General features: G+C 42.7%; 1 protein-coding gene across 12 annotated transcripts in view; it reads left to right on the plus strand.

Moving 5' to 3' along the window:
* Positions 1-13,447, plus strand: part of eno1a (enolase 1a, (alpha)) — a 73,689-nt gene that overhangs the window by 57,205 nt on the left and 3,037 nt on the right. For all 12 annotated transcript variants that reach the window (XM_048561245.1, XM_059638110.1, XM_059638109.1 and 9 more), the window contains 3 exons: positions 5,484-5,685; positions 10,407-10,515; positions 11,751-11,809. In XM_048561245.1, the coding sequence (XP_048417202.1) occupies positions 5,484-5,685; positions 10,407-10,515; positions 11,751-11,809 (370 nt within the window). The remainder of the gene's footprint in view (positions 1-5,483; positions 5,686-10,406; positions 10,516-11,750; positions 11,810-13,447) is intronic.

A 13,447-nucleotide genomic window follows, 5' to 3' on the forward strand; every position in this document is an offset into this window, starting at 1 on the left:
ATATCGCTTAGTTGTTGTTTCTCTGAATTAAACCTATATATGATGACATCACTTTAACCGTTGGTCAAATTTAGCACTCTGGTTGCTCCAGTTAAAATTTGCTAAGCTCATATGGTTTTGTATTTCAGCAATAGCACTCGACTCACTGGACCATTGCTAAATCTAGCAACTGATTACATCTTTAATACAACGGCCTGAACCATCCCTCACCCATTTTAAGGGTCAGCTGCTGTACAGTCGGCATTAGTATCAAAATCTGTTTGTTTTTCAACTCGATTGTATCATCCCTCAGAGTTGGTGGAACACATTCCATGATTAACAAGAGATTATAGGAACTGCAGATGCTGGAGAATCTGAGATAACAAGGTGTGGAACTGGATGAACACAGCAGGCCAAGCAGCATCAGAGGAGCAGGAAGAAGAGTCTAGGCCCAAAACGTCAGCCTTCCTGCTCCTCTGATGCTGCTTGGCCTGCTGTGTTCATCCAGCCCTGCACCTTGTTATAGAACAATACAGCGCAGAACAGGCCCTTCGGCCCTCGATGTTGCGCCGACCTGTGAACTAATCTAAGCCCGTCCCCCTACCCTATCCCATCATTATCCATATGCTTATCCAAGGACTGTTTAAATGCCCCTAATGTGGCTGAGTTAACTACATTGGCAGGCAGGGCGTTCTGCACCCTTACCACTCTCTGAGTAAAGAACCTGCCTCTGACATCTGTCTTAAATCTACCACCCCTCGATTTGCAGCTATGCCCCCTCGTACAACCCGACGTCATCCTCCTATATGGTTGATGGTAACTGTTTGGTTGTTCGAATCAGATAATTGATGTTAGTCGTGTGGAGCAAGGAGAAGAACATTGTTAGAATGGAAACACTGATTCTATTCCCCAGTATTGCAGCGTGTGTGGTTTATCTAATGTATCCTTCACCCGTTTACAATTTAAAGTTTGCTGTTTACAGGTTACTCGTTACCATGTAGTCTGGTCTCTTGGGAACACTGGGGGTTAGGGAGCGGAATTCACACTTGCTTGATTACCTACTGATCTACAATGTAAACTCGTTATGCCTGAGGCACAATTCTCAACACAGATCGTGGAGTATAAATCAACCCCCTCTTTATCAGCAGCATATTTCATTTCTGGGCCTATACTTGGCAAGTAAGTTAACTCCCTTCTGCTAAGAAATACTGTACTTGCATTAGGAGTCAGCCTCAATTTTTTTCACCTCAGAAATACATGTTTTACTAACCTTTTTAGAAGTCATGGGATCAAGAGCGAGTAATAGGGGCTGTGTTACAGAGAAGTGGTGATTTAAAATGCCCACACAGAGCAGATAATACCTGCTAAATGATGCTTGGAAATAGGTTCTCCAGTAACAGAAATGAAGTGATTTCAAGGTAAAAACTATAACATTTGCTGACTCATTAAATAACTCAATGAATGGCAGGATGCCTGGGAGCATCAGAAGAACAGAGGGATTTTGGGGTGCTTGCCCGCAGATTCCTGAAGGTGGCAGGACAGGTTAATAGGACAGTTAAGGCATTTGGGATGCATGCCTTTATCATTCATGACATAGATTGTAAGAATAGGAAGATTATGTTGGAGCCTGTATAGAACTTTGATTAGGCCACAGCTAGAGCACTGTGTGCACCTCCAGTCTCCACATTATAGAAAGGATGTGATTGCACTGGAGGGGGTGCAGAGAAAGTTCACCAGGATCTTGCCTGGGATGGATCATTTCAGCGATGAAGAGAGGCTGTATAAGCTCAGGCTGTTTTCTTTGAAGGAGAAGATTGAGGGAGAGTCCTGACTGAAGTGCATAAGATTGAGGATCGTGGAAAAGGTGGACAAAAAGCAGATGTTCCCTTTAGGTTCGAGAACAAGGGAAAAGGAGATTTTGAGGGAATTTGAATAAACCTTTATTTCACCCAGAGGGTGATGGGGGTCTGCAATGCATTGACTGGGACGGTAGTTGAGGCAGGAAACATAATAACCTTTAAAAAGTATTTGGATGAGCACTTTAAGTGATATAGTATTCAAGGTCATGAGCCTTGTGTCAGAAAATAGAACTTGTGTAGGTAGTATATTTGTTGGTGATGAGCCAAAGGTCCTCCTATACTGTATGATTCTATAAACTGTGCTGCAGTGAAGGTATTTGGTGTTAGAGAAAAACTTGTACAAGGGTGGAAGAATCTGCACTGAAGAAAATGGCCAAAACCAAACAAACTGTGAAAACAGGGACCAGCCACTGGCCTGATCTTGAGAGGTATGGATCAGAGAGGGTGCGAGAAAGTCATCAATACAGTTCCATGGTTACCTGAAACACTCTGTATTTCCACATTTAAGTGGGCCACATTAAGCCCCAAAACTGTTAAAAGTTTCAGAATATCTGGCATTGCATCAAACATTCAGGATAGTTCAGAAACTACCAAAAGAGCTCTGCTAAAATTACCAGCTTCCAGTGCTTCATTGTCAGACAGTGCCAAAAATACAAGTTGCCTTATATCATATCAGCAACACTGGTGAAAGGCTACTAATTTTGATTTGACAAGCAACCAACCACTGGAGTGGAGAGAGTTGAAAGCTATCCTAGTGAAAACTATAAGATGAGAATAAGACAAGATTTTTGGTGGAACTGGTCTGATTGAACAGAAGTAAAGCCTGTGCTTAGCTAAACACTGAAAATCATGTTAAAAAAAGAACAAAAAGCTGCAAATAATAAAGATCTGAAACAATGGCAGAAACTGCCGGAGAAAATGCTGCAGAAAAACAAAGTTAACATTTTGCATCCGGAACAAAAGTTCTTCACTTCTGAAGAGGGTCACTGTGCTTAAAACATTAGCACTATTTTGTCCACAAATGCTGCCAAACTTCCTGAGTTTCTCCAGAAATTTCTGTCTTGTTACCAAAAATCATGTTCCCTGCAGGGTTTGTGATGGTGACGGATGAGGATGGAGTAAAAGTACTGATCAGTGAAGTGGGGAACAGGTATCTCAGTGGTCAACGTAAATACAGTTAGTAAATGTGTGGAATATGTACAGAAACTGTACAAGCAATTAATGGAAAAGCCATTTGTAATTCAATGACACCTGAATTACACTTATACTGGGATCGAAAGTCTGTAGATGAATCTTTTGGACGATTGCCTCAATAAGTCACTCAAGGACAATTCTCACACTGTACGCAATAGTCAGATAGCCATTGGAGCTAAGGAAACCTTGACATCGCGAAGAGTGGTGATATGTTTACTGCCCCTTTGGGTTTCATCATCAAATTGTGGAATGTATTGCTTTTGTCAGATTGTGCAAAGGACAATGATTTGTTGTGGAAGGATGATTCTGAGGGGAAAAAAAAGCATCAGACCTGATCCAAAATAGGGTCCCTAAGATTACGTGAAATGACTCAAATGAATTCAGTGACCCCTGTGCATCAGATGCTGAAATCAATATTTTTGGTTTATTTAATGTTTTGAATGCAGTAAATGTTATTTAATATTATCTTTGTCAAACTGATTTAATGGCATGCATCATAATGATTTTAATTTGACTACTGGTCGGGCTTCTTCCTGATAACAAAATAGCAACTATTTACACACCACTGGTGGCTAACATCTCACACCTCACTGGTAAGTCGACTGCTGTTTTTGGGAGGATCTTCCAACGTTCCACAAGTTGACTTAAATGACGTGAACTACTGTAAGTTGCTGAAAAGAGGAAATAAGTGAATATCTCAATAATAGGAAAAGTTTATTTCAAAAAGTACCTCTGTCCACTGTTTTATAAATACTATCTTCAGTCAGTAACTGAATTACCACAGCATGGTCTCACAACCTTGACAGAAAGGAGAAAGAAGACATGAAATAACTGCTTAGAGACTGGTATCACATCACCAAGCCATTTTTGACTTGCGTGTGGACAATATGTGGGCTGTGACCAGCCAGCTCAGAGCCACTTCCTAGACTGAGGAGATTCTCTGAATCTCCTGTTTACACCTGTCAGCCAGGGCTCCCTGATTGGCCCAGGTTAACAACCCCAATCAAGGATCTCATGGTCAATGATATCCACCTGGCCCTGATTCCAATCACTAGAAGAACTCTGTGTCGGGAGTAACTGAACTAATTCTGTCCAATTTCTCAATAGTACCTCATCAAATCAGTCGTCAGGTTGATTCCAGGTTTGGGTGTAGTGAGGAGGAAGAAGAAACAGAAGAGTGAACAAAGGCTAAAGTGACTAAACATAATTCTGCAAGAGACATGGCTCATATGTCCAAAATGAAATGGTGAAAGGTTAGACAGGCTGGACCTGTATCCATTGGAGTTCAAAAGAATGAGAGATGGATCCTGAGGGGACTTGACAGGATGTATCCTGAAAAGATGTTCATCCATATGGGAGAGACTAGGAGATACAACTTAAATATAAACCTTAGGAGCATGAGCTGGCTCTTTGAGCCTGCTGTACCATTCACTATGATCATGGTTGATCATCCAACTCAGTCCCCTGTTTCAGCTTTCTCCATACCCTTTGATCCCTTTAGCCCTAATTTAGGCCTAAGAACTTGATCTGTTAGCTTCTTGAAAACATTCAATGTTTTAGCCTCAACCACTTTCTGTCGCAGAGAATTCCACAGGCTCCCCGCTCTCTCTATGAAGAAATTTCTCTTCATCTCAGCCCTAAATGTCTTACCCCATAGTCTTAGACTGTTATCCCGAGTTCTGGAAAATAAGGGGTCTCCCATTTAGGATAGAGATCAGGAATTTCCTGAGTGTTGTGAGCCTGTGGAATTCTGTTTCCCCTGGAAGCTGTAGAGGTCGGACCATTGAATTATTTTAAGGCAAAGGTAGATTGACTGCTTTAGTCAAGAATCTAAGGGTATAGCAGGTAGCCAGGAAATGGAGTTGAGGTCACAATTTGATCAGCCATAATCTTATCAAAGAGCAGAATAGTCTCAAGGGACCAAACAGCTCCAGTTAGTACAAAGTAAGACTGAGACGGAGGCCTTTAGTAACAAGCGTAGCACTGGAAGATATAAGTTTAGAATTCAGATGCTTGAAGCAGCCTTTGAGATTTGGAGGGGTTTGGACATTCAATTAGAGGTGAGTAGATATTATCCCCATAGGACAATGGACTCATGAAATAGAGTTTAAGGAATTGATTTCATTGAAATTTGCACTTTATTTTCTAGATCTAAACATGGAGACGCAGGACTAAAGATTAAAGAGGTTACAAAATACATTTTGATGTTGCCTTCTGCCACCCATTCAATCCTCAAGAAACAAACATTGAATTATGTGGCCCTTTTATTTAAATTAGTATTTGAGCTGTTGGTGATGAATGTAGTTCACAGTTATTCCTGCAGGCAGCTGGGTTTGACAGACCCAACTGGACTTTTTCTTGTTCTGGATTGAATTGGTTCTCGAATTTTTTTTACCATTAATGTTGTCCTTAACTGTGTGAAGAGATTTTTTAAAAAACTCTGCTTTCCAGTTGTCTCTATCGAGGATCCCTTTGACCAAGATGATTGGGCAGCCTGGAAGCAATTTACAGCTCAAACAACAATCCAAGTGGTTGGTGATGACTTACTGGTGACAAACCCCACTCGCATTGCAAAAGCAGTTTCCGAGAAAGCCTGCAATTGCCTGCTGCTCAAAGTGAACCAGATTGGCACAGTCACAGAGTCCATTGAAGCGTGAGTTATTTTGTGTGTGTTTGTTTATATGGTAGTGAGGCTGGTTAGCTCAGGTATCTAACCAGCTAATGTGGGATTAAAGATAACACCATGGCATGGTTACAGCTCCTGTTTCAACTGGTACTTGGACATGTCTGCTCATGTAGAGTGGTGTTCTTCAAGTTTATATTACCAGTTTAGGATGGAAGTGTCAAATACTAGGTGGCATAAGTTTAAGGTGAAGAGGGAAAGATTTTTTACACAGAGGGTAGTTGGTGCCTGGAACAGGCTGCCTGGGGAGGTGGTAGAAAAGATGCAATAGCAGGGTTTGAGAGGCATTTACACAGATGCAGAGAGTAGAGGGATACAGACTATATGCAGGCAAATGGAATTATTTTAGAATAGCATCATGGTCAGTACAGACATGGTGGGCCCAAGGGTCTGTTCCTGTAGTGTGCTATTTTATGTTCTATGATTGTTTCACTCTCTCTAATAGAGAGGCCTCTCTGTGGTCAATGGTTCATTGCCTACCAACCTCATTCAATGTAGCAAAAAGTTCCCAGTTGCTGTTGAAATGTCCATGCAGCAGGGAAGATATTGGAAAAAGGAACCAAAAGTGGGCTCAGATTTGGTAGAAGGGCATAGGGTTTACAGGGAGAATTCCAGAGTACACGATCTAAATGACTGAAGGTATGGCTACCAATGCTACAGTGAGGGAAGGGAAACAGAACGGATGGCAGCATCTGAGAAATGGACAATTCTGGTGCAATCGAGGAGCTTGGGGAGCTGTGAAGGAGAGGCAATGTCATGGAGGGATTTAAACACACAGAATGTCTAGGGGACAGGAGCCAATATAGTTCTGCAAGTACAGGAGTCATGAGTGTACTGACAAGAAGGCTGGGTAGTTAAGTGCTCACTCAGTCAAAGTTCAAAGCATGCACATTGAATGCCTAATCAGGAGAGTACTGCAATAGTCAAATCTGAGGAATCCAGAGGGGAGCCAATAGCCTAGTGGTATTGTCACTGGACTGTTAACCCAGAGAACCAGATAATATTCTGAGGATCCGGTTTTGAATCCTGCCATGGCAGATGGTGAAATTTGAATTCAGTAAAAATTTGGACTCCAAAATTGGCCAAATGGTAAACATGTTAATTGTTATTTTTAAAAGATCCATCTGGTTCACCTAATGCCCTTTAAGGAAGGACAACTGCCATCCTTACTGGGCCTGGCCTGCATGTGACTCTAGGTCCATTGCAAAGTAGTTGATTCTTAACTGCTGTCTGGAACGGTCTAGCAGGTCACTCAGTCCAAGGGCCATTGGGATCCATAATAAACGATGGCCAGCCAGCATTACCCACTTGCCGAACAGATCAAAAATCTGAGTACCCCAGTCTTAAGTGTTTCAAGGAGGGAGATTTCACAATCCCCTCGAGGCAGAGAATTCCAAAGATTCACAATCTTCTGGGTGAAGTAACTTCACCACAACTCAATGATCAGCCTTCATCCTGAGACTGTGACCCTGCAGTTTAGATTCCCCTACCAGTGGAAGCAATCTGATAGCTTCGACCCTTATGAGCCCCTTCAGAATCTTGAGCGTTCCAGTGAGCTTGCCTCTGAATCCCCTAAAGGCCAGACAAAATAGATCCAATTTGCTCAGCCCCTAATTCTGTGAACCTGCCCGGCACTGCTCCAATGCAAGTATATCTTTTAAATGTGGAAGCCGCGTCTTCACAAAGCACTCCAGGTGATATATCATTTCAGTGATCTGTTTAAGAAAGATTTAACACCCTCTTTTTCTTTGGGGGTTCCCTTGCCAATTTGTATTTTTTGTGCACAAGACACCTTTTTCAAAGTGTGTTTTCTTGTGTGACAATCACTGGAAGGGCAGAACCTCAGTTGTGGGTATCAGGCATCAAAAATGCATGGCCAAGTTACAGTTTGGATAGAAGTCATATTGGACAGACTTTGTAACAGACATCCACCTGAGATATTGATGAACACGTCTTCATTGCCAAGTCTTTAGTTGCATCTGCTTTGGCCGTCTTTCATTTTTTTTCCCCTTTGTGTTTCCTTCTGTTTTACTCTAGCTTTTTCTCTTGTTAAGTGTGTGTTGGATTTGCAGTACAGCTTCAATTCACAGGCCAACTTGGCTAGTTTGAGGTAAACTGTTTAATAATCCAAGGTCATGGAGTTTGCAGAAAAATATCTGACAGACTTGCTTCGTGGGTGTAGGTGTGTGAAATGCGATAAGGAATTCCGTTACTAAGTAATTCCTAAATGCAAATAGTTTTGGGTAGCTCGGTTGACTGGATGGTCTGTTTCCATTGTGGAATGACATTACCATGAAGGACTCTCCTTCTCACCCTCTGGTGACCACTATCGGTCACCTCTCTTTAATGAGAGAGCAGCCCAATGGTCTGATAAGACGGATAAGAATCCAGAGAGTTCTGAGGAGAAATAACAGACAATTGGCTCTTGACCAGCCTTGAGTTCCTCAGGTCTGATCTCTTATTATGTGGAAACCAATATTTTAGGATTTGAGCATTTTTCATATTTGGCTCAAAGCGATCTAACCATTTGAATGAAAGCTATCTTAGTTTCACTTCAGTTTTTTTTGCCATGTACAGTATCTCGGGGTATATTGCCATTTAAGCTATGCACAGTCTGGTTCGGCTACATATCTATTGCAGCCCAAGCCTAGAAATAAACTCCAGGCATGAGCCAGACATATCAGATGTTGAAGATTAAATAGACTGTCGGAACTCCTGTCTGTTTCATAACTTGCATTACTATTTAAATGAGTTTGGGCAACACTGGAGCAGCAGTAGGCACGGTTGGCTTATGTTCGGCTTAATAGGATCAGCTTTCTAGCCTGTTCACTGTACAAGCAGTTAGTGTTGGCCTGGTGGCTAAACGTGCCACCTAGTGGTAATACTAATTCAGAGATAGGAGGAACTGCAGATGCTGGAGGATCTGAGATTACAAGGTGTCGAGCTGGATGAACACAGCAGGTCAGGCAGCATCAGGGGAGCAGGAAAGCTGACGTGGTCTAGGCCTGAAACGTCAGCTTTCCTGGTCCTCTGAAGCTGCTTGGCCTGCTGTGTTATTCCAGCTCTACACTTTGTTATCTCTGGTAATACTAATTGTTTGGTTTGGACTGGATTATCTGAACCTCTTGAAGGCATACCAAAAGAGTTTCTCAGTGCCTTTTAGGCGCAGGAAGAAAACGATCAAACCGGCAGCCAACTCCTGGTAACCCTGGCAGCAAAGTAAGTGGAAGCTCACTACAGGCTGAAAGGAACGCCATCTAGTTATTGATAAGACTACTCCTGATCCTGTGCTCATCCACACATTAAGTAAATACTACAATGTGATACAGTGCCAGGCTGGGTGAGGAAAGAGAGTGGTGGGAAAAAAAGTGAAATCTAAAAACAAAATACTGCTAAGCACTTGGTTGGGAAAAGGATTTTACAAACTGGTTCTCCAGGCTGGGCCACAGAACTTGATTGTCAGGTTGAGACAGTGGGAACTACCGATGCTGGAGTCTGAGATAACAAGGTGTAGAGCTGGACAATCACAGCAGACCAAGCAGCAACAGAGGAGCAGGGAAGCTGATGTTTTGGGCCTGGACCCTTCTTCAGAAATGGGGGAGGGGAAGGCGACTTTAAAATAAATAGAGAGGGAGGGCACAATGGTAGAAGTTGGTAGTGGAGCAGATAGATGGGAAAGAAGATGGACAGGTCAAGGAGGCGGGGATGAGAGGGTGTCTGGTCTTGGGATGAGGTCGGGAGTGGGGAGATTTTGAAGCTTGTACCTTACAGCCTTAGAAACAATTATTATAGTTATGCAATCATCAAGCTGTAGAGCTGTATAGCATGGAAACAGACCTTTCAGTCCAACACCTCCATGCCGACCAGATTTCCTAAATTAGTCTAGTCCCATTTGCCAGCATTTTGCCCATATCCCCCGAAACCTTCCTATTCACGTACCCATCCAGATGCCTTTTAAATGTTGTAATTGTACCAGCCTCCACCACTTCCTCTGGCAGCTCATTCTGTACACACACCACCCTCTGTATGAAATGTTGCCCCTTAGGTCCCTTTTAAATCTTTTCTCTCGCACCTTAAACCCATGTCTTCTAGCTTTTAACTCCCCTACCATGGGGAAAACACCTTAACTATTCACCCTATCCATGCCCCTCAAGACTTTATGAACTTCTATAAGGTCACTCCTCAGCCTCTGATGCTCCAGGGAAAATAGCCCCAGCCTATTCAACTGAGTTTGAAATCAGTGAAGCTTCTAGACATAGGGACAAAACAGGGGAACTTCAAGATCCTGCCATACTGCTGTTTTCTGGATGTGGTCAGCAATGATAACTTGTGAAACATGGAGTAAATCCGAGTGTGATTGAGGGGTCTCATGTAGAATAAGGTCAGGTAGGAGTGACACGACCCCTCCCCTCAAGGACATGTGTAAATCAATTAGAGCATTATGGGAATCTAGTGTGTTTAATGTATTTGAATCCTGGGACCTCGTCACCAAGTTACCACTATTTCATTTGATTTTACAACATGCCATGGCTGGATTTGAATGCAGTGATGATTATACCAACATGGTGACTGACAGATAACCTTGTCCCTTTATCATCCCCTTAATTTCTGAATGGTAAATGTTTACAGTGGAATCCTTGTGCATTAATATTGTTATTGGTTGCACTAATTTCTTTTCGTCTTCCCATCAGTTGTAAGCTGGCCCAGTCAAATGGATGGGGAGTAATGGTGAGCCATCGTTCTGGTGAGACCGAAGACACTTTCATTGCTGACCTGGTCGTTGGTCTTTGCACTGGACAGGTAAGCTCAAGGGACCGCAAGTCATCAAACATTTAGCTGTACAGGATGTGGAAAGGCTGGTTGCGAGAATGATACAAACAGTTGGCAAAGAGATATTATAGGTTAGGTAAGTGGGCAAAAAGTTGTAAATGGAATATTTTAGAAGGGAGGACAAAATAACAGAATATTATTATAATGGAGAAAACAACAATATAAAGGGATTGGTGGTGCAGGAGGTTATCAGCGAAGCTAGTAGAGTGTTGGCCGTTATGTAGAGGGGTTTGGAGTACAAGAGTAGGGTCTGAAGACAGGTCCAGACCCGAAACATCAGCTTTCCTGCTCCTCTGATGCTGCCTGGCCTGCTGTGTTCATCCAGCTCCATACCTTGTTATCTTATTTAAGAGTAGGTAAGTCTTGCTGCAACTGGACAAGGTGCTGGTGAGACACACCGGGGTTACTGTGGGCAACTTTGATCGTGTTATTTAGAGAAAGAGAATTTCATTGGAAGCAGTTCAGATCACTAGGATGATCCCTGGTATGGCGGGATTGTGTTATGAGCAAAAAGGATAAATAGGTTGGTGTTCTATGCACTGGAGTTCAGAAGAATAACTTATGGTTTCATTGAAACACACAGGATTGTTAAGGGGCTTAACAGGGTAAATGCTGAGAGGATGTTTCCCCTCATGAAGGAGTCTCGGTTCAGAGGGCATTGTCTCAGAATAAAGGGACACCAATTTAAGACTAAGATGAGGAGAAATTTCTTCTCTCAAAAGGTTGTGTGACTTTGGAACTCCTGGCCACCAGAGAGTTGCAGGGGCAGAATCCTAGTGGATATTTGAGGCTGAAATAGACAGGTAAATTGATTCTTGATTAGTAGGGAAATCAAGGGTTATGGACAAAGGATAGGAAAGTGGACGTGAGGAATGCTAGATCAACCAGGATCCTATTGAATGGTGGAGCAGAGTCAAGGTGCCAAACAGCTCCTGCTCATATTTTATCTGGTCTTACGGTAATAGTCAGATCTGAAAGGAGTGCTTGTTTCCAGGATAAATCCTGAATGCAATCAATAAGACGGTGATTTGACATTCCCTTTTGACTGCCATTGACAAAGTTATCACGTTTTCACTTGGGTTTGGTAATAAACGCCCAGTTAAAGATTGCTTTGGGGCGTTTGTTTCATCACCTGGAGAACTGAAAGTGTAGTGAAAGTCACGTACGTTGGATTGAAATGTCATGAATTTTTGATGTCTTCTCAGATCAAAACTGGAGCTCCTTGCAGGTCAGAACGCCTGGCTAAATACAACCAGTTAATGAGGTAAAGAGCTTTTAAATTGACATGCATTGTTCATCAAGATCGTGAGATCAGTCTAAAGTAATATCCAAGATTGTACATTGGTTTGTTTCTGAGATTGCCTACAATATTAAAACAAAATCAATGAGTGGCTGACAGCACTTTGCCACCCATTTACACATTTCTTGATTTGTTATTTAATCAACTTAAGGCTCACCCATCCCACTTCTGGATAATTAGGCAGGACATAAATCAAACATCCCATTCACTATCCCTTTATTCCCTGCCCAGCGGGAGAAATTAAAATTGGCCCCTTTAATTTCAATAAGCTGTTCTAGCATCATCTTCACTCCATTTGACTGGATGGAGTGTTGCACAATTAATCGCCTGAGGCACTATAATTGTACTTTAGGTAAATTCCATGGTTATTCTGTGCCAGTCATATTGTCAACCCTGCTTCTGCACTGGATGCACCATTAGGAAGTCTCAACTGAAACTGGCAAACTAGCTTGGGGCAGCACGGTGGCTCAGTGGTTCGCACTGCTGCCCTACAGCCCTAGGGACTTGGGTTCAATTCCAGCCTCGGGCAACTGTCTGTGTGAAGTTTGCACATTCTCCTCGTGTCTGTGTGAGTTTCCTCAAGGTGCTCTGGTTTTCTCCAACAGTCCAAAGATGTGCAGGCTAGGTGGATTGGCCATGCTAAATGACCTATAGAGTAGGTAAGTCTTGCTGCAACTGGACAAGGTGCTGGTGAGACACACCGGGGTTACTGTGGGCAACTTTGATCATGTTATTTAAAGAAAGAGAATTTCATTGGAAGCAGTTCAGATCACTAGGATGATCCCTAGTACGGCGGGATTGTGTTATGAGCAAAAAGGATAAATAGGTTGGTGTTCTATGCACTGGAGTTCAGAAGACTATCTTATGGTTTCATTGAAACACACAGGATTGTTAAGGGGCTTAACAGGGTAAATGCTGAGAGGATGTCCCAGGATGTGTGGGTTAGACATGGGAAATGGGTCTGGGTAGGATGCTGTTCAGAGGGGTGATGTGGACCTGTTGGGCTGAATGGCCTATTTCCACACTATAGGGATTCTATGATTCTCTCGCCGTAATCTTATGTCCCGCTCTCTCCTGGTCCCACAGAGCAGCTCCAAGGCTATAGGAGATAACAAGGTGTAGAGCTGGATGAACACAGCAGGCCAAGCAGCATCAGAAGAGCAGGAAAGCTGACGTTTTAGGCCTAGACCCTTCTTCAGAAAAAAGCTCAGAACGTCAGCCTTCCTGCTCCTCTGATGCTGCTTGGCCTGCTGTGTTCATCCAGCTCTACACCTTGTTATCTCAGATTCTCCAGCATCTGCAGTTCCTACTATCTCCAAGGCTGTAGGAAGCAAGAATGGCATAATAATAATGTTAAAAGGAGCTGAAGGAAAGTTGGATAGAAGATAAAAGGAAAGTGACTTCTTTGACTCAAAGCTATCATTTTCTTTCACTGGAAGGTTCTCTGTTTTGCTGAAGTCCTACCCTAAAGCTCTGAGAATCATAAATATAAAGACAACTTGAATTTATCCAGAATAAACACTGATATGGGTGAACATGTGTGGGCAGGTCATGTGTGGGTGATTGATTAGTCTGTCTCTTCATCACTGATTTCACTTGCAA

This window comes from Stegostoma tigrinum, chromosome 28, assembly GCF_030684315.1.
Source record: "Stegostoma tigrinum isolate sSteTig4 chromosome 28, sSteTig4.hap1, whole genome shotgun sequence".
In the NCBI taxonomy this organism is placed as follows: domain Eukaryota; kingdom Metazoa; phylum Chordata; class Chondrichthyes; order Orectolobiformes; family Stegostomatidae; genus Stegostoma; species Stegostoma tigrinum.